At 38.6% G+C, this 20,049-nt stretch overlaps 1 protein-coding gene across 4 annotated transcripts in view; it reads left to right on the top strand.

Moving 5' to 3' along the window:
• SBNO1 (strawberry notch homolog 1) overlaps positions 1–20,049 on the top strand; it is a 46,004-nt gene that overhangs the window by 6,695 nt on the left and 19,260 nt on the right. The window contains exons 2-16 of one of the 4 annotated variants that reach the window (XM_079762428.1): positions 2,289–2,420; positions 2,936–3,040; positions 4,412–4,721; positions 9,125–9,225; positions 11,573–11,669; positions 12,810–12,970; positions 13,560–13,693; positions 13,877–13,967; positions 14,983–15,144; positions 15,992–16,127; positions 16,202–16,307; positions 16,442–16,595; positions 17,040–17,222; positions 17,780–17,877; positions 19,498–19,649. In XM_079762428.1, coding sequence (XP_079618554.1) covers positions 2,289–2,420; positions 2,936–3,040; positions 4,412–4,721; positions 9,125–9,225; positions 11,573–11,669; positions 12,810–12,970; positions 13,560–13,693; positions 13,877–13,967; positions 14,983–15,144; positions 15,992–16,127; positions 16,202–16,307; positions 16,442–16,595; positions 17,040–17,222; positions 17,780–17,877; positions 19,498–19,649 — 2,122 coding nt within the window. Of the gene's footprint in view, positions 1–2,288; positions 2,421–2,935; positions 3,041–4,408; positions 4,722–9,124; positions 9,226–11,572; positions 11,670–12,809; positions 12,971–13,559; positions 13,694–13,876; positions 13,968–14,982; positions 15,145–15,991; positions 16,128–16,201; positions 16,308–16,441; positions 16,596–17,039; positions 17,223–17,779; positions 17,878–19,497; positions 19,650–20,049 lie in introns of all 4 variants that reach the window. The other 3 variants (XM_079762427.1, XM_079762430.1, XM_079762429.1) reach the window with 3 other exon arrangements.

Below are 20,049 nucleotides of genomic sequence, written 5' to 3'. Positions count from 1 at the left end.
ACCCGGGCATGTGCCCTGACCAGGAATCCACCTGTGGCCTCCTGGTTCATAGGTTGACACTCAACCACTGAGCAACACCAGCTGGGCATATTTTTGTGCTTTTAATGCTCATTGTTCAGAAAGTATATTTCAAAAAGCTCTCATTCAGTGACACTTTTCGGTGATTTTGTTTTGTTTCTTGAATTAATGACGTTTCTGTACTTTTGAGTATAAGTAGATCAGGCTTGGTGCAAAACTGATGGGGTTAAAGGGCCCTGGGACCTCCAAGGGTTCTGTGGTCTGTAGTTTAGTAGTCACTGCCTTAAACCAGTATGCTTTTGTTTCTAATGTACATAAACTATTTCCAGTAATTACTTTTAAAATATGGCATTTTGATAGTCTCAAGTTCTATTAATTTAGGTCAAGATTAGCCATAGTAAGTGGGCCAAGACCCCCTATTCCCACAGGTCCTAGGATGAGGTAATTTATGGATTGAAAATGTTTTTAAAGCATTTAAAGTACATATTTGTACAGTGCATCTTGCTGTCTAATAATCCATCCCCTTCCAATTTTAAGTTAAGTGTTGAAACTTTCAGGGTTACCAACATTGACTTTTTGATCTACTCTTTGAAAAGAGAATAAATGGGCTTTGAAGATATAGATGTGAATGGGTGATCTTGACCAGGGAATTTACTAGTAAGCTTTCTGAGCCTCAGTTCATCTTGCTTAGGGTTGTGGGCTTATGTATATGGAGAGCCTAACACTGTGTCAGGCTTGTAAAAGGTACTTAGTCACTGTCAGTTCCCTTCCCTTCCTCCTTCCTGCTCAAATTGTTTTCTTTCGTAGGCTTCTTTTCCTTTTTCTGAAAAGTTTTGGGAAGTCTGTCCTTCCTCCCATCTTTTAAACTGTGAGTCTGCCCTTAGTTTCAGTTCTGGATGTCTGTAGTTTTCTACCTTATATTCATTCATGGGTTCATTAGAGCTTCTAAGTGATAACATGCTTGTGTGGCATAGATCTACCTAGGAGAAGATCGCTCTGTTAAATATATTGCTTTCATCTAAAATAGTAGTTCTTACTAGTATATGTTGGACGTCATGTTTATTGCATTCTTGGCTAACACCTTTTTGTAGGACATAACGAAACATTGATGTTTAATTCTGTTGCATAGTTTGAGAACAAATGGACTAGTTGAAAATGAGTATGTTTATATAACATGAAATTAGCTTTCTGAGAAAAACAAGTACAGATTTCCCATAAGTATGTTTATATATATAAATTAGTTCTTTCAGATAAATTAATGAGAAAAGTTAAAATTGAGAAAGTTCTGTTAAGCTTTTGTTGCATGTGGTGGTAGAATACTTTGATCTCACTCCTAAGAGTACAATTGGGAAACCCCAATCTAAAATGTACTTGCTTGCTCCTAAATAGGCATTCCCCCTTTAAGATCCATATAACTCATCTTTCAGGTCTCCTGGGCTCAACTTTTGGTTACTCTTTCTTGGCTTAACTCTAATTATCCATCAACTTGTGTTTTGTTTTTTTTACTACTTCTTCATATTCTCCCTTCCATTTTGAGCTTTTATTTAAACCTGGTCTTAGGGATTCTTTTTCCTAAATATGTTGGAATCCATACCCGCTTCTTTATTTCCTGCTGTTGCGCACATCAGCTCTCCTGGTCTGCTGTAGCAGTTTCCTAAGGTGTCTCCCTGCTTCTGGTCTTAAGGAGTGCCAATGTCTTTCACGCGTCCATGGTTTTGAATACACTGTCCAGGAGATCCTTGTCCACCTGGCGATTTTCCTTGACTCTCAGCTCCAATGTCATCTTCGTAACCTCTCCCTCAGCAAAGTTCAGCATTTCCTTTGTTTTTCCCACAGCATTTTGTGGACGTATTCTTGCTGTGATTGACATACTTTGCTGTCCTTTATATCTTAACTAGAGGCCTGATGCACGAAATTCGTGCAAAAGTATGCCTTCCTTCCCCCAGCTGCCGGCATCGGCTTCCCTCTGGCACCCGGGACCTGGGCTTCCCTCCTGCCACCAGCAGGCACCCGGGACCTGGGTTTCCCTTGCAGCCCTGGCTTCCTCAGGAAGGACATCCAGTCTGATTAGCATATTGCGCTATTATTCTTATAGATTTGAATTTTTGGGGATCAGAGACTATTCCTCCTTTTTGCCTGACATGCAGCCAGTTCTTCATAAACATTGAATGAATGGATCTTGTAGAAAATGAAATGCTGGTTTATATTTAGAAGAAAGTTAATTATCATTTTACTTTTTTTATGTTAATATTTAATATTTTGTTCTAAAGATGGTGGAGCCAGGACAAGATTTACTGCTTGCTGCTTTGAGTGAGAGTGGAATTAGTCCAAATGACCTCTTTGATATTGATGGTGGAGATGCGGGGCTTGCAACTCCAACACCTACCCCTTCAGTTCACCAGGTAAGAGTCTTCCAAAGCCTCTAAAAAGTAGATTTTTTCCCCTTAATTTTAATTTCTACTTATAAAAGTAGGTAATATTAAGGCTTAACTTAAACATGTATGTGAAGGTTATTTTTATGTTGAGTATTAGTCTTCATTCATGAGGTGGAAAACATTTGCAATGAAAATCAAAACATTTTTTGCTTCGTTGTATATATAAAAGTAAGAGATGAATTGTTTATTTTCCTGGGAGAATGGTTAATTTCCTTACTAGTTGTCTCTATGTACTTTATAGGGCATTTTTCTGAGGTTTTACTATACACATTTTCTGAAAGCAAAAGTGAGATTCTGGTGTTAGTGAAATTTTGTGAAGCTGGTATGCTTGCAGAGTTTGTTGCTTTTTTGGCACTAGTGATTTTACATTCCATTTGAATGTAAAGCTTAATATTTTTTGTTTTAATAAAATACATACATCTCTTGTTCTTGAAACGGAATTCACTGCGTCATTCTTTTTCTCGATGTTGTTTTCTCTCCAGTCAGTGCCACTTAGTACATTAGAACTAGGTTTGGAGACTGAAGCAGCAGTTCCTGTTAAACAAGAACCAGAGACGGTACCTACTCCAGCACTGTTAAATGTTAGGGTAAGAATTATTTAGATTTGGCATTACTACGGAAATAGTTTAGGACAGTGGTCGGCAAACTCATTAGTCAACAGAACCAAATATCAACAGTACAACGATTGAAATTTCTTTTGAGAGCCAAATTTTTTAAACTTAAAAATTCTTCTAACGCCACTTCTTCAAAATAGACTTGCCCAGGCCGTGGTATTTTGTGGAAGAGCCATACTCAAGGGGCCAAAGAGCTGCATGTGGCTCGCGAGCCGCAGTTTGCCGACCACGGGTTTAGGATATAGTAAGGAAATAACCTTTCATACAAAACAGTTTTATCTCACTAGTTCTGATTTTTGCTACTTCTTTCCCAATATTCTGCTCTCACCTATTTTGTAAAACATTTGTTTCATTCTTATTTATTTATATTGGTCAAAAGATAATTTGGACAAAACAAATTTATTTTATTTATTGCAAATGATATAAAATTTATGAAGTAAAAGATAAACTGCATTATCCCACTGTTCTCCATTTTCACTTAAGTTATTGTCCATTGGTATGTAATTTTTATGTGATTATAATTGTGCTTTAAACATAGCAGTTATTAACTTAAGCCTAATGGTATAAAATTATTGGACAAACTTTAAAATTTGGTAATGTGATAAACTTGTTGACTTTTATTTAAAAGTGATAAGTAGTATCTGGAAGATTGTTGTTACAGGGGTCATGGAGAAATAACATAGTTTGAGGTGAAAAGGAAGTAGAAATATAACTTACATTTATAAAAGTATCTCAGTTATACTTTAGTTGCTTGTAGTCACAGACATATTGTTATCTCAAATCTTGACCTTTTTTTAATTGGTGACACAATAACCGATTATTTGTAATGTACCTGTCTGACCATTTGTGTGACTTGGGAATTTAGAGCTCTGCTTGGTGGTTTTATCTTGTCCTAAACATTAGTAGAATCTGTGTGATAGCAAACATTGGACAGGAGTCCTGGAATCTTAGAAACCGAAAACGGTCCTCAGAGAGCTTGGGCCTCCAGAGGTGAAGAGATGTACCTAGCTGGGGCAGTGCTGAGATTATACACTCTTTCTTTTCTGTTCCTTGTGTTACAAGGTTACTGTACATCACAGCTTGCTTAGGAGAGTCCCATTTTACTTTTGCTCTCCCCAACAGTTATATAAAATGTTACACTTCTGTACCTTCTTTTCCTCAAAATGGTGTGTTCCAGTTGATAGTTTATTATAATCATTTAATTAAAAATGAAATGCCAGTGGTTAGGTAAGAATAACAGTCAATTTTAGGTTTTAAATGGACTACTCTGCTTATGATAGTGGCTACATTAGAGGAGACAGCATTTTTCAGTGGTGTGATGTGTATGGTTTTCTTTTCTAGCAGCAGCCTCCATCTACAACAACATTTGTGCTGAATCAAATAAATCAACTTCCGACCTTGGGATCTACAATTGTAATGACTAAAACACCACCCGTAACAACGAATAGGCAAACCATCACTTTAACAAAGTTTATCCAGACCTCTGCAAACACACGCCCTTCGGTCTCAGTACCAGCAGTACGAAATGCCATGACCTCTGCACCTTCAAAAGACCAGGTTCAACTGAAGGACCTTCTGAAAAATAATAGTCTGAATGAACTCATGAAACTGAAGCCACCAGCTAACATCGCTCAGCCAGTTGCAACAGCAGCTAGTAAGTCTGCCTTCAGTGGTGTCAGTTGTCTGCCTTTGATACGATATATCAGTGTGTTTTTAAGGCTTTCTTGGGTCTTAAAAGAATTGGACATGAAAGAGGTAATAACTTTATGACTGTATACTTATAGTACTTACACAATTCAAGTGAAGCAAAAATTTAGAAGATTTAGCATTAAACTTTGAAATGAGGTGTGGAATTGCCAAGTAGTTTCATTGACATCATGAGACCTTAGTTTTATATATGGTGAATAACCGGTTAATATTTTTCTCAATCCTTTAAATCAGTGCTTCTCAAACTTAATATGCCTGTGAATCACTGGGGATCTTCTTCAAAAACAGAATCAGATTCTGTAGCTCTGGTCTGGTGGGGCCCATGATTCTGCATTTCTAAGCTTTTTGGAGATGCTGTTGCTGGTGGTCCTTGGACCATGTTTGAGGTGAACAAGCTTTAAACTGATAGTCTGATACTTGAACTCTGACCTTTACAGTTTTATGATTTTGCCTGTCATTGGCTTCATTACTTATGGACAGTTGTGTTTTTAGTAAATTCTCCTTTAAAGTACATATATTCTCATCCTACCTAATAATAGACAAATAGCCCACGATTGGCCAGGAGGCGCCAGGGGGGCGGGACTCGGGGAGGCCGGGGTAGCTGATTGGGCCGGCGGGACGCTGAGCTCGCGTCGCCAGCGGAGGCGCGAGCTCAGCGTCTGCGCCATGGCTGTGCTGCGGCATAGAAGGGGCCTCTGGGGCAGCAAGCTCACGTCCCGCCGGGGACCATCAAAAGCGGGGGAGCTGGGTGCCTGTCCGCTCAGGCACCAGGCCTTTCAGAAGCCTCCGGCGTGGCAGAGGCTTCTGAAAGGCCTGGTGCACCAGCGGACAGGCACCCAGCTCCCCCGTGATCGAAAGCGAAAGCGTGTAGGGGACCCTACATGTGCATGATTTAATCATGCACTGGGCCTCTAGTTATAAAATAATTCACTATGTTTTCTTTGAAGAGTCAACACCTATAATAATTTTAAATATATATATATATATATATATATATATATATATATATATATATATATATTTCTTTATTGATTTCAGAGAGGAAGAGAGATAGACACATCAATGATGAGAGAGAATCATTGATAGGTTGCTTCCTGCATGCCCCCTACTGGGGATTGAGCCCGCAACCCAGGCATGTGCCCTCGGCTGGAATCGAACCTGGGACCCTTCAGTCCGCAGGCTGACGCTCTATCCACTGAGCCAAGCCGGCTAGGGCCCTATAATAATTTTTTATAGCAGCTTTATTGAGATACAATTTACATACCATAAAATTTTCCCGTTTAAACTATACAATTCAGTGGGTTTTAATATATTCACAGGATTGTACAATCATTACCACTAGCTAATCCATAATACTTTAATGATAGGTTTAGATTTAAAGGGAAACAGCCCAATAATATTTTGATCACACCTTTTTAGGAATTCATTTATGCATAAAGAATGTAGATTTTATAGTTAGTTTTCCTGCTCTGGTGTGGCTTTTTTTGTTGTTGCTCACTCATTGAACAGATACTTGAGTGCCTATATGTAAAGCACTGTTCTGGGGTTTTTGAGGCTATGGCTGAGATGAAAACTGTTGAAATCACTTCCCACATGGAGCTTGCATTCTAGTGGCGTTTCATAGCATGTAAGTTACATAATATGTCAGGGATAAGTGTGATGGAAAGAAACTGAAAATGTTGTGTAGGGCAGGAAGAGGTTATAATTTGAAGCTTCGTATTTAGTATAGTATGGTTATTTTTAAAGGTAAAATAGAATTAATCTGTCTCTTTTTAATTTTGGTTATATCAAGTTTTAGTAGTATATCTTTAGAAATGGAAAAATGTGAATTCTTAAGAGGGATATTTTTTTCCTTGTCTTCTCCATTGAACTAAATAGTATTTGAGTCCCTGTCTTATATATAAACAAACTATGTTGACTGATGGAGATGCTAACTCTAATTTCAGTTATATCCTGAGCTGACCACTATATAATATAGTATTATCCCTGACTGGGAATGGAACCATGACCTCGCGGTTCATAGGTCAATGCTCAACCACTGAGTCACACCAGCCAGGCAGGAGATAAGTTTTTTGGTTTTTGTTTTTTTAATATATTTTATTGATTTTTTACAGAGAGGAAGGGAGAAGGATAGAGAGCTAGAAACATTGATGAGAGAGAATCATCAACCAGCTGCCTCCTGCACACCCCCTACCAGGGATGTGCCCGCAGCCAATGTACATGCCCTTGACCGGAATCGAACCTGGGACCTTTCAGTCCGCAGACCGACGCTCTATCCATTGAGCCAAACCAGTTTTGGCAGGAGATAAGTTTTAATACCTGATGTAGACTAATGTATAATTTTGTGGTAGAATTGACTGCTTAGAAGTTGTAATGTGCTTGTGTTTATAAAGTAGAGGACTAGAGACATTCTAAAGGAAGAGGCAAAGTGTTTGTAAGATGATGTAGAACTAGCTGTGTCTTCAGGGACAAATGCAATTAAAGATACAAGATAATCTAATCTTTATGTTTGGGTCTATACTATTGTGCCTTTATCACTATAGTCTTACTCTCATCGTCACTCTCTTGAACTAACTGTAATCTGGCAGCTAGATAACCATTGAGAAATTATTTTCACTGTCTTAGGACTGATTTCTATTTTCTGCTGTGGAGAGCAGGACTGTGGCACCTAGTTGAGGTGCAGGGCAACATCTGAATGGCTCCTGGGAAACTTGGAGTGATCAGCAGTTAGTAGAAGCTGCTTTTCATTAAAGTTTTTGGGTTTAATGAAGAGAGATTGCTGCTTTTATGTGCGTGCCTCTCTGAGTATTCCACTCCACCCTTCAAGTCAGTATGTGCTTTCATAATTTAAAAGAGAGGGTATATGCCATGTGAGGAAAAAGTTTAGAGAGAACAGAAAACAGTAGAAATGTAATCTCTGAGTGGAGCGGTACAGTAACACTCCCACATCCAATATAAAAATTTTACAAGACAAAAGACTGCAAATCAAGGCCGTCCTTGTGTGGAAGCCTGAGCAACTCTTGTCAGACCAGGCCAGGGCTGAAAAAGAAACAGTAAGTGAATGCTGAAGATAAGCACATGTTTGTGTTGCAGGAGAGAGTCATGTTTATAGTGAAAGCGAAGAACATTAAAAGTATGAAACTGCACAGAGCAAGGTGTTGCATGTTCTTCTTGTATTTCTTATCTCTGGCTGTTGCCCTCTTTGGAGCCCTTAGCCCTTAGGGGTTCTCATCTCTCACTTGAGCTCCAGTCCTGCCACTTTGAGAACTGTTCACTGGCTCTCCTACAGTTCTGTGACACAAATTGGGACCCAAAGTAACTTTATTGTCTTTGTTCAGCATTATTTTGTCAGCACTTTAATCCTAGTTGTTTTGGACTCCCTGTGACAGGCTCCTAAATACTCCCCATCTTTTGGTAGAACAGACAAGACGCTAATCATTGCCTTTGGTGTGATTTTCACACTATGATCTCAAGAATCCCAGGTTCCAGGATGCTTCCCGAATACTTAGAGATGTAGACTAGTTACAGGGGCTCTGGACTCCCTGACCAAGCAGTTACACTTAGACACTCAGATTGAGGGCTTCTGTTGCTGTATCTAAAAAGTATGCAACGCATTGGTATAAGAGAAGAAAAGGTTCATCCTAAATTACTTGTTTTTATTCTGAGGAAAGGAGGAAGCTAGTCCCCAGTTGTTGTTTTTCCTTTCCGGAAATAATTCTTTTGCCTTGAAAGTTAGTAGGTACCTTCAGATCCAGTGAGATTGATTCTATCTTGGTGATAATACTAGGTTTTGTTGTTTCTTTGTTGGTTTTTAATGAACCAAGTGAAGTATCTTTTTTGAAAATTGATTTTAGAGAGTAAAGGGGCGGGGGGGGGGGGAGGGCAGAGAAAGATGTCAGTTTGTTGTTCCACTTATTTATGCATTCATTCATTGCTTCTTGTATGTGCTTTGACCGGGGACCTAATCCACAACCTTGGCATATCAGGATGACTTTGTAACCTCTGAGTTCCCCAACCAGGTCCCCAAGTGAAGTATCTTTAAGAAATGCTGGCCCTTGGCATGTGTATTGAAATGAACTATCAAATACTTCTGGTTAAAGCTTTCTTTTTGATAAATAGCTTTCAAGTTTTTTGTGCACATTTCCTTTTAAATTGTTTTCTAAGGTTAATTCTTCCAAAATGGGACACAGCTTTGAATGTTTTCATCCTTATACAAACTTTAAGTTAGTTTGATAAGCAGATTGGTGTATTTGGGTTTATGAAGTGGGTAAACTTTACTGAATTTTTTAAAAACTGTAGGAAAAGGAATTGAGACTTTGTTCTAAAATGTAAATTGACTCTCCCCTTCAGCTGATGTAAGCAACGGCACAGTAAAGAAAGAGTCTTCTAATAAAGAAGTAGCAAGAATATGGATAAATGACATGAAGATGAGGAGTTTTTCCCCGACCATGGTGAGTTTCAAAGCTGTATCTGTATTTTTGTGTCATGTGAAAGACACTTGCCTAAAAGTGCTCTAGAACAATCCTCAGGAAACTTTTTTTGGGTAAAGGTGGGCTACTCAGCTACATAAACTAATGAAACAGTATTAAACGTCACTGGAAAAAAACATACATACTGAACAAGGTGGTTAAAACTTGCATAGTTGATAAGATGGATGTCATGATATATGAAGTACTGGCATCTTGTTTTTTGTTTTGTTACTCCTCACCAGAGGATATTTTCTCCATTGAGTTTTTGAGGGAGTAGAAGGGTGGGAGGGAGAGGGGAAGGGAAAGAATGAAAGAGAGAGAGAAACATCAATGTGAGAGTGACACATTGGTTGCCTCCCGCATGCACCCCAACTGGGGCTAGGGATTGAACCTGCAACCCAGCTAGAGGTGCCCTTGACCAGAATCGAACCCTTGATCCTTTGGTGCGTGGGCCAACACTCTAACCCCTGAACAACACCAGGCAGGACAACATCTTTTTATTGTGAATCACATCTAATCGGGGGAAAAAACCCAGGGAAGTATTTGGTAACTGTTCATTTAGGATTGAATATGAATGTATAGCTGTTTATGAGCTGTCAGATCATATAATGGTCTAGGTATGAGTAATTAATAGGATAATATTTTTCTTACATTTTGGAAATGCTGTATGCTTCCAGTGTACAGAGTCCATCAATTCTGTACATTTATGTAAAAACTGCACTACGTATAATACTGAGTGTGTGTGGTAGGTTTCTACCAGAAGTGTACTGCATTGCATGGCTCCCCCTTGAATAAACATGCAATGTGACAAACATGTTAACTAACAAGGTACAGCAAAAGGTACATTATGATGTTCACAACAAGGGTTATGAGTGTGGAGGAAGGTGAGATCTCCTGGGCATGCGAAGACTTCATTTTATAGAGGAGGTATAACGGAGCTTGGGTGTTGGGTATGGAGAGACCTCAAGAGGGCATTTTTGGAAGGGAGCGAAATTAAAGCATTAATAGGCACAGAGGAGGTGGTGGCAGCCAAGTGCTTAGGTGACACTAAACCAAGGCACATGGCTTGCAGAATATGGAGTGGTTGATTTGGGCTTTGTGGAGGGTCCTGACTTGAATTTGAAGGACCTTGGTCTTGGTGCAGCAGCCTGGAAGTGGAGGGACCTGCAAATGATTCAGGATGAGTTCGGGTAGGGAAGAGAGAGCTTGGAGGAGGTTGGTTAAATAATTCTAAACTTGGCATTAGAAAGGATGAGGGGAACAGGGAAAAGGAAAACGGTACAAGACAACTACACATAACAGTATGAGAGGATTGATGGGACTTGGGAATGGAGTAGGAATTAGACGGCAGCGCAGCTGTGCCTGAGGCTGTGTGCGGGGACCTGGAGAACAGGTGCTGGCAGTCCCAGGACTTGATGTTTGTGCATCAACAGCTTACCTAAGCGGATTTCTGGAAAGTTAACAGTGCATTTTTCTCCAAGAAATGTTGTATGTAGTTAGTGCTCAGGTTCACAGTCAACCCATGTTTGCCTATAATATGCCAAAGTTTATATTGTGTTGCAGTTTGGGAACATCCAACAGATTGCACACTGGTAGCCTATGGACCAAAACCAGTGGATACATGTGTTTTATTTGGCCTCCCCAAGTTTTTGAAAATTATTAAATTTTTGCTAACACATAAAAATCCTGATTTCTAGGTCCTCTTAAAAAAATAGGAGTACCTGAGAACCCCAGGCCCACATTCCTCACCCAGTAAAATGTGCCTGGAGTTGACTAGTGGATATTTACTTTGTGTGTTGGGCAGGCATTGCCCAGGTCCCACAGTCTCCGTGCCTCCTGTGTGTCTCCTATATTCTAAGCTTGGTGGCAGTTGCCATTTTACTAGTATATCCCACTGGCTTAGAAATATTACCTGTGTAGTCCCTGGATTTTGTGACCCTTTAGTATTACCATCTTATCCTCTAATTAAATTTAAGTAGGGGAGCTAAGGTAGAGGGAGACAGAAGGAGCCTGGTTATTTAGCAGAGTATGCATTCCTATTATAGTTGAGATAAAGTGGAGGTGGGCGGACTTAGAATTTTAATTTGCCCAAGGCTACACAAATAAAAGGCAGGTGGAGCCCTGTGGTGGCCCCTTTGTGTGTCAGAGATGAGAGCAAGTCATGGATGATCTGTGCTCATTGGAGAAGCAGGGAAGCCATGAGGAATCCCGATGTCAGAGAATGTTTCCAGGACTAAAGATGGTGGGTATTCCTGCAGAAGAGTTTTTATGTGTGGCCAGGCCTCTAGTCTCTCGAATTAGAATTGATTATGCTCTCTTTGTGTTACAGAAGGTTCCTGTTGTAAAAGAGGAAGATGAACCGGAGGAAGAAGATGAAGAAGAAATGGGTCATGCAGAAACCTACGCAGAGTATATGCCAATAAAATGTATGTCTTTGGGATTTGCCAAAATAATGAAAGACTTCCAGGTTCCTCTTGAACTTAAAAACTTTCCCACACACGTTATTATCTATTAGGATTTGTCAGTGTGGGCACCTAAGGATTTGACAAGCACCAGCTTTGTAATGTTTTAAACTAGAATATGTTTGAAAATATATACATATATACTGTGTTGTTTTTTTCTTCTATACAAAGTTAGAACTTTGTTTTAGGTTGAAGTCTTTTTTCTTTTTTTAAAAATTTCTTTATTGATTAAGGTGTCTTGAAGTCTTTTAAAATCAAGAATAAAAGCTTTGCCCAGCCAGTGTGGATCAGTGGTTGACTGTTGACCTATGAACCAGGAGGTCACGGTTCGATTCCCTATCAGGGCACATTGATGTTTCTCTCTCTCCCTCTCCCTTCCTCTCTGAAATCAATAAAGATACTTAAAAAAACAAACAAACAAAAGAATAAAAGCTTGGGTTTATATTGTTGTTTTTTTTAAATATATTTTTATTGATTTCAGAGAGGAAGGGAGAGGGAGAGACATAAACCTCGATGAGAGAGAATCACTGATCTGCTGTCTCCTGCACACCCCCCACTGGGGATCCAGCCAGCACCCCGGGCATGTGCCCCCTGACCAGAATCAAACCCGGGACCCTTCAGTCCACAGGCTGACACTCGATCCACTGAGCCAAACCAGCTAGGGCCCAACCCCTATTTGAAATTATACTCGCTTTATACATTTTGGGGAACTAGTTATTGTTTAATTTTATAGCCAGGATTTCTTTTGAAATTTTCAAGTTAAAATTATATTGCAAACCTTTTCCACTGATGGAAGTGAATGATTCATTCACTTAAACCCCTGAATCTAGGATTATGTTCTGTTACTACTGGGGAGAACCTGGTGTGTACTAAGTTTATTTTTCTAAGTCTTTTTAATCACCAAGTCACTATTTAAAACAGATAGTTGATAAATTGGTCATTTTAATCAAACTTAAATAGTACTTTCCCATCAGTCAGTGACTCTGTATAGTTACTTATTTACTTACAGTTTCTGTCATAGGTAAAATACTGCAATATCTTGTAATATAAATGGAAGTATTACCTAGCATGATTAAAATGAAATATTTTTAAATTTTCATTTAGTAAAAATTGGGCTACGTCATCCTGATGCTGTGGTGGAAACTAGTTCTTTATCCAGTGTTACTCCTCCCGATGTTTGGTACAAAGCATCCATTTCTGAAGAAACCATTGACAATGGCTGGTTGTCAGCATTACAGCTTGAGGCAATTACATATGCAGCCCAGGTAAGCAGTAATGTTTTATACAGTATTTATTCTTTAGTCTTAGTCTATATAATATAGTTGTTTCAGTCCAGAGGTAAGTTTTCCTTGCATGAAAAACTTGTGAATATAATAATTTTATAATTTTATGTGTTAGGAAATTAAATGGGTAGCATGGGTGTGTGGAGTGCATTGCTAGTGAAAATGACAAATGCTATTCCTTTTTGGAATTCAGTGGGAATATGTATTAAAACTGAAAATGCATATATCCTTTGACCTAGCGATTCCATTGCTGGGAGTCTATCCCAAAGAACCACTGGATAAGAACATACATGGCTATTTGTTGCAGCTTTTCCCCCCAGTGGCTGAAAGTTGTGCAGGTGTTGAAGGGGGCATGGAAGAATTCGTGTTACATTTTTAATTTTAGTTAACCTGGTACATGCGAGGGTCGCAAGATTGACTGTGGTAAATAAAAGGAAATATCCATGCCAAGCCAAGCTGTATGCCATTTATATAAACATAGGTCATGTTATTATAACCCTAACAAAATGTATGAAAGACAGATCACCAAAATATCAAAAGTAGTAATTACCTGCTTTTTTTTTTCTCCCAGCAACATGAAACATTCCTACCTAATGGAGATCGTGCTGGCTTCTTAATAGGTGATGGTGCTGGTGTAGGGAAAGGAAGAACAATAGCAGGAATCATCTATGAAAATTATTTGTTGAGTAGAAAACGAGCATTGTGGTAAGTGCTAAAGACTGGCTGTGGAAGCTTTCCTATGTGGGTAGTTACTTCCGCATGTGGGCAGGGGGTTTAATGAGTAGGTATATAGTTTTTGAAGGATTACGGTCTGGCTTTATTTCTGAAAACTGGCAGAATGATGGAATTTGTATGTATTTATTTACTTACTATTTATTTTTGTGGCAGGTTCAGTGTTTCTAATGATTTGAAATATGATGCTGAAAGAGATTTGAGGGATATTGGAGCAAAAAACATTTTGGTCCATTCATTAAATAAGGTATGAAAGTTTTCTATTCAGTTGGTCATTCACTAAATATTGACTCATGTGTTACGGGAATAATAAGTTTCTTTTTCAGAGGGTTGTTGTAAGGATTCAGTGAGTTATTTCACAGGAAACCTAGTGAGTGCTGAATTAACTTCTGAAAGGGTACAGTGTAATAAAGCTGGACAGATGGTGTGCCCATCACACCATTTAGGCGATTACTGCGGTTGGAGACTGGTTTAGACCCTTGTGCATCAGTGGACTGTGTACCAGACCTGTGCTCATATTAAGACAGTTCTGTCAAGTGGAAGAAAATGTGTCTCAGCGTCTATAGCACAGTCCAATGTGATTAGAATCTTAGGTTTTAGCAAATCTTCGTTGTCCTCCAGCTCTGCACCAATTGCTCAGTTACAGGGTGGAGTAGACAGACCCAATTCCTGCACGCCTCTCCCTGTAGCCTTTTGACAATAAGTAAACATGAATCTACCTGCCACACGAGGCCCAGGTGGGCTCAGTGTTGTACTCCCGGTGCTTTTCAGGGTGGGCCTTCCTGACTGGACTGGCAGGTAAAGTGCTAGGGCTTGAATGACTACTAACTGTTCAAAACAAAAACATGTAACTGGCACCTAAAATGTTGTTTTTTTTTATTTCTGAGACAGTGTAATTGAAGAAGGGCGCATTAACTATTAATCGCAATTCTTGTATATCCCTCATTACTTAATTACAGTGATTTCTATATAGAATGAATATTGTGACTTTTGTAGGGGAGTTTGATTTGTAATCTTTTTTGTGTGATAGACTTTTTTAGACTTTGAAAACTGTACCCTTGTAGCATAAAGCTGTGTATACATATATGTGGGTGTGTGTGTATGTATATTCATATGTGTAAGAAATTTTGTGTATGCTCTTAGGAAGTCCTTAACTCCCCTGAAGCCCACTGTGGACCACCAGATTCCTATCAAACATGCGGATGGGATTCATGTTTCAGAGAGAAAAGTGTATTTATTAAATTCTTCTCTTTCTTTTTTAGTTTAAGTATGGAAAAATTTCTTCCAAACATAATGGGAGTGTGAAAAAGGGTGTGATTTTTGCCACCTATTCTTCCCTTATTGGAGAGAGTCAGTCCGGCGGTAAATACAAAACAAGGCTAAAACAGCTTCTGCATTGGTGTGGCGATGACTTTGATGGCGTGGTATCCTTTGCAACAAGTGTTTTCATATTTTTTAATGGTACAAAAGTTAGTGTAAGGAGGAACATTTGGAAAACAGGAATCCTGAGATTAAATAAACAAATTGCTGGGACATCAGCTTTAATGATTACTCAGAGTCCAGCGGGTCAGAAAGTTGGCTCTGCTTTGTGAAGGAGGCCAGCATCGCAGTCCCTAGTTAGGAAAGTGATTGGAGGTGTGGGAAATGCTAATACTCTTTCCCTTTGGGGACCCACATGGTAAAGTGCCTGAGAAGACAGGTGACATTGGTGCCTCCGTGCCTTCCTGACTGATTTGGTCACAGCTCACCCTCACTGTCCTAAATGGGGACAGCAGTATTCCACATGCCGACTAAGTGCGTTACTAGTAGTGCTTCTATGGACAGAGTTTGACAAAATTATCTGTGTGGTGGACTTAACTTGCTGCATGGATCTTTTCCTTCATTCTAATTAATAATTAAATATCCAGTTAAGTTGAAGACCAAATTCAGTGGGTGCTTGTGAGGCAGGAGGGAGGTGTTGAAGTCAAGGAGAGGCACATAGAGGGCTTCATTGATGTTTGTAACAATTAAAAAGAAAATCTGAACAGGGCAAAACGTTAAGATTGGACATCGCTGGATGATAGGCACGTAGGTGTTATTTTAAAAAGTTACTACCCAGGAGCTTGTTATCAACAACATCCTTTCTCCTAAGAATCTTGAATTTTACGCCAGGGCCACCACCCTAGAAATCCTGGGTGTTTCCAAATGCTACTGGGAAATAAAAGTTAACTTCCTGGGAGATTGAAGACACATGCTACTAATGTAATACATTCCTTAATTCATTCCTTACAGATAGTGTTTGATGAGTGTCATAAAGCAAAAAACTTATGTCCTGTTGGTTCTTCAAAGCCAACCAAGACAGGCTTAGCAGTTCTAGAGCTTCAGAACAAATTGCCAAAAGCCAGAGTTGTTTATGCTAGTGCCACTGGTGAGTAGCTGTTTATTTAAAAGATAGCTGTCGTCTTTTTCAGCTGTAATATGTCTTATTTTGGTCTTTTTCAGGTGCTTCTGAACCACGAAACATGGCCTATATGAACCGTCTTGGAATATGGGGTGAAGGAACTCCATTTAGAGAATTCAGTGATTTTATTCAAGCAGTGGAACGGAGGTAATGCAACTGACAGCGTACACTATTTGCTCTCAGAAGCAGTCTAGAAGATGTGTATTGCTAAAACCTCTCTCCCATATGTTAAAGCCCTACTATATTTAATGATAGTTACTGTGTGTTTTAATTTTATTCAGAGGTGTTGGTGCCATGGAAATAGTTGCTATGGATATGAAGCTTAGAGGAATGTACATTGCTCGACAGCTGAGCTTTACTGGAGTGACCTTCAAAATTGAGGAAGTTCTTCTTTCTCAGAGCTATGTAAAAATGTACAACAAAGCAGTCAAGCTGGTGAGATTTTTCCCCTTAATTCCTAGTATTTTTAATGCACCTGCTAATGTTTCTGTTAGTCAGTTTTGTTCAATGTAATGTGGGTGAGCCCATGAGAGTATATTTCTCCCAGAAAAAACACACATCACCGTATCCTTATTTTCCTAATATTCCAAGCCTTCTCTTTCCTAATTTATTAAAAATAGCCATTTATTTAAGTTGCATGGTTTTAAAAATCACAATGTAACTATTTCCTAAAATACCTTTATCAGTTCATAAGAATTTTGGGACAGCTTTATGTAAGCATCCTAAAAATCCTTTTTAGAGATCCTAAAATTACTGAATATGCTTCATTAAATTAATGTTAAATTGTCTTGCCTGTAACATTATTTGATTGAACCAGTTATTTTAAAATAATTTGCACTCAAAGTTGAAATACTGAAAATGTTGGTTGTGCATCTTCAGTGGGTCATTGCAAGAGAGCGGTTTCAGCAAGCTGCGGATCTTATTGATGCTGAGCAGCGCATGAAGAAGTCCATGTGGGGTCAGTTCTGGTCTGCTCACCAGAGGTTTTTCAAATACTTGTGCATAGCATCCAAAGTCAAGAGAGTTGTGCAGCTGGCTCGAGAGGAAATCAAGAATGGAAAAGTAAGTTGGAAAACATATTAAGAGATTTCTTCTTTGGTTATGTGTTTCGCTTTTTTTTAAACCTTTTGAGTACTGAGGTTTTCTGTAAAGCCTGCTCCTTTTAAAGGATAGTAGTAAAAGTATTAATACAGCTAAGACTGTAAAAAATACAGGTTTTAAAATAACAATAGCAACCTGTGGTTATAAAGAATTTAGATAATTCAAAAAATGTAAAGAAATAACCATGACTATAATTTGGCCATCTGTTGATATAACTACTGATAACATGTGGATATATATTTAGTAAGGTTTTTTTCTTTTTGATGAATATATCTCTACCTAAAGCACAAAGAACTGGGGCGGGGTTTCCAGCGTGTCCACTGCTGTATGCTATTTCCTAGCTAAGTTCTTATACACGTAGCATCTCTCAAATACATGTAGACTAAATAAATGAGCATGTGTACAATAATGCTCATTCTTGTTTGAAATATTTTATTTTACTAAGTATGTAAAAATGTCTTTTAAAACCATGTGCTGCATGTTTTTATTTATAATCACTATATTTTCTTTTTCTCCAGTGTGTTGTAATTGGCCTGCAGTCTACAGGAGAAGCCAGAACATTAGAAGCCTTGGAAGAGGGCGGGGGAGAGCTGAATGATTTTGTTTCAACGGCCAAGTAATGTTTTTAGTTTTTATTTTTTACTTAGATCAGTGATTGTCAACCTTTTTCATCTCATGGCACACATAAACTAATGAAAATTCTGTGGCACACCAAAAATATATATTTCTTTGCCAATCTGACAAAAAAAAAGTATAATTTTGATAGATTCATACTGGATGTCTATTGTTGTGTTGGCTGTTGTCATTTTTTTATTTGACAATCTAAGAGAAAAGAGGTCAGTGCCCCTACGTTTTAAAAATTGGTATTGGATGTTTTAAAAATTCTTGCGGCACACTGGTTGAAAATCACTGGCTTAGATTAACTTCAATGTTGGCATTTCCTGGAGGTAAAATTTTTGATTCACCTATATCATCTTTTAAAGTTTTTCTGATCTTAGTTTTTGCAATTCTGTGTGGATCCATACACTATATCAATTGGAAAACAACAGAAATGCGGAAATATTAAGCATTTTGACAGTATTATTCCAAGTGTTTGGATGATTAACAAAAGGGCTTGATTTTTGTTTGTTTTGCACCTCTTGGAAATGTGACAGCTGGGTCTAGTTTCTGTTTTACTTTCACATTTGTGTATTTGAAATTGCAATTTCAATAAGTATATAAGCAATAATTATAGTTTGTCCCAATTTAGATAGCTCTAATAATTGCAAATAGTCATGAGATTGAAAGAGTTTTAGAAAAATGTTTTGGCATTGTATTTCAGTTTGTTTGCCTATCCTGCCAGTTCCTACTGTGGTAGTAAAATTAGCAAAATGACTTTTGCCACCATACTATCTCTTGCTTTAGGGCAGTGGTCTGCAAACTCATTAGTCAGCAGAGCCAAATATCAACAGTACAACGATTGAAATTTCTTTTGAGAGCCAAATTTTTTAAACTTAACCTTTTGCACTCGGATGTCGAGTGTGACTCCACACGGTTAGCATTAGAATAAAGGAATCGAGAAAAAAGCAAGCGAGTGCAAAGGGTTAAACGTCTTCAAAACAGACTCGCCCAGGCTGTGGTATTTTGTGGAAGAGCCACACTCAAGGGGCCAAAGAGCCGCATGTGGCTTGAGAGCCGCAGTTTGCCGACCACGGCTTTAGGGGATACATTCAAATGGCTCCTTTTAAAAAATATATAAATAAAAACGACTTTTAAAAGCAGAACATGCCCTTGCTAATCTGTGTTTTTCTGTGCTTGGGTGCCTAGTACTGCCCTTTCTAAAATGATAGTCACTAGTCATGTGTGGATATTGAGGTGACTTGGCTAGTCCAAATTAAGTTGTGCTGTAAGTATAAAATCCACACCAAGTTTCAAAGATTTCAGATAAAATAACATAAAATAGTTAATTGATTACATGTTGAAGTGATATAATGAGCTAAGTAAAATATATTGTTAAAATTTTACGTTTTCTTTTACTTTTTAATGTAGCTACTGGAAAGTAAAAATTACGTATTTGGCTCTGCTTGCATTATATTGCAATTGGACAGCTTTGGCCTAGAATATTTAAATTCATTTGACCTGGATTATCAGTATTTTGTACGATTGAACAAAGCATATTAATTATCAATAAATAACAAACAAACAAACAAAAAAAACACTGAACAGCTCATTGTCACTTTCTCTCTCCTACAAACAGAGGAGTGTTGCAGTCACTCATTGAAAAACACTTCCCTGCTCCAGACAGGAAAAAGCTTTATAGTTTGCTGGGAATTGATTTGACAGCTCCAAGTAACAACAGTTCACCAAGAGACAGTCCCTGTAAAGAAAATAAAATAAAGAAGCGGAAAGGTGTGTGTGTGTGTGTGTTGTTGTTGTTGTTGTTTTAAATGTTGTTAAAAATAGTATAGATTTGAAGCAGATACACTTTGGTAATTAACTACTTTCATTCAATCAGCAAGTGGCTGCATATTTTCAGTGTCGCTCATGTAGTTTCCAGTGCGCAAGAAACCCTTTTTAAATCATGGCTTGAACCATATGAATAGTGCTGTCATGGCCCGGCTGGCGAGGCTCAGTGGTTGAGCATTGACCTATGAACCAGAAGGTCACGGTTCAATTGCCGGTCAGGGCACATGCCCGGGTTGTGGGCTTGATCCCTGGTGTGGGGCATGCAGGAGGCAGCCGATCAGTGATTCTCATCATTGATGTTTCTATCTCTCCATCTCCCTCTCTGAAATCAATAAAAATTTAT

Source organism: Cnephaeus nilssonii, assembly GCF_951640355.1.
Source record: "Cnephaeus nilssonii genome assembly, chromosome: 22".
Taxonomy (NCBI): Eukaryota; Metazoa; Chordata; class Mammalia; order Chiroptera; family Vespertilionidae; genus Cnephaeus; species Cnephaeus nilssonii.
The sequence above is the reverse complement of the archived record's forward strand: the minus strand, read 5'-3'. Positions and strand labels throughout refer to the sequence as shown.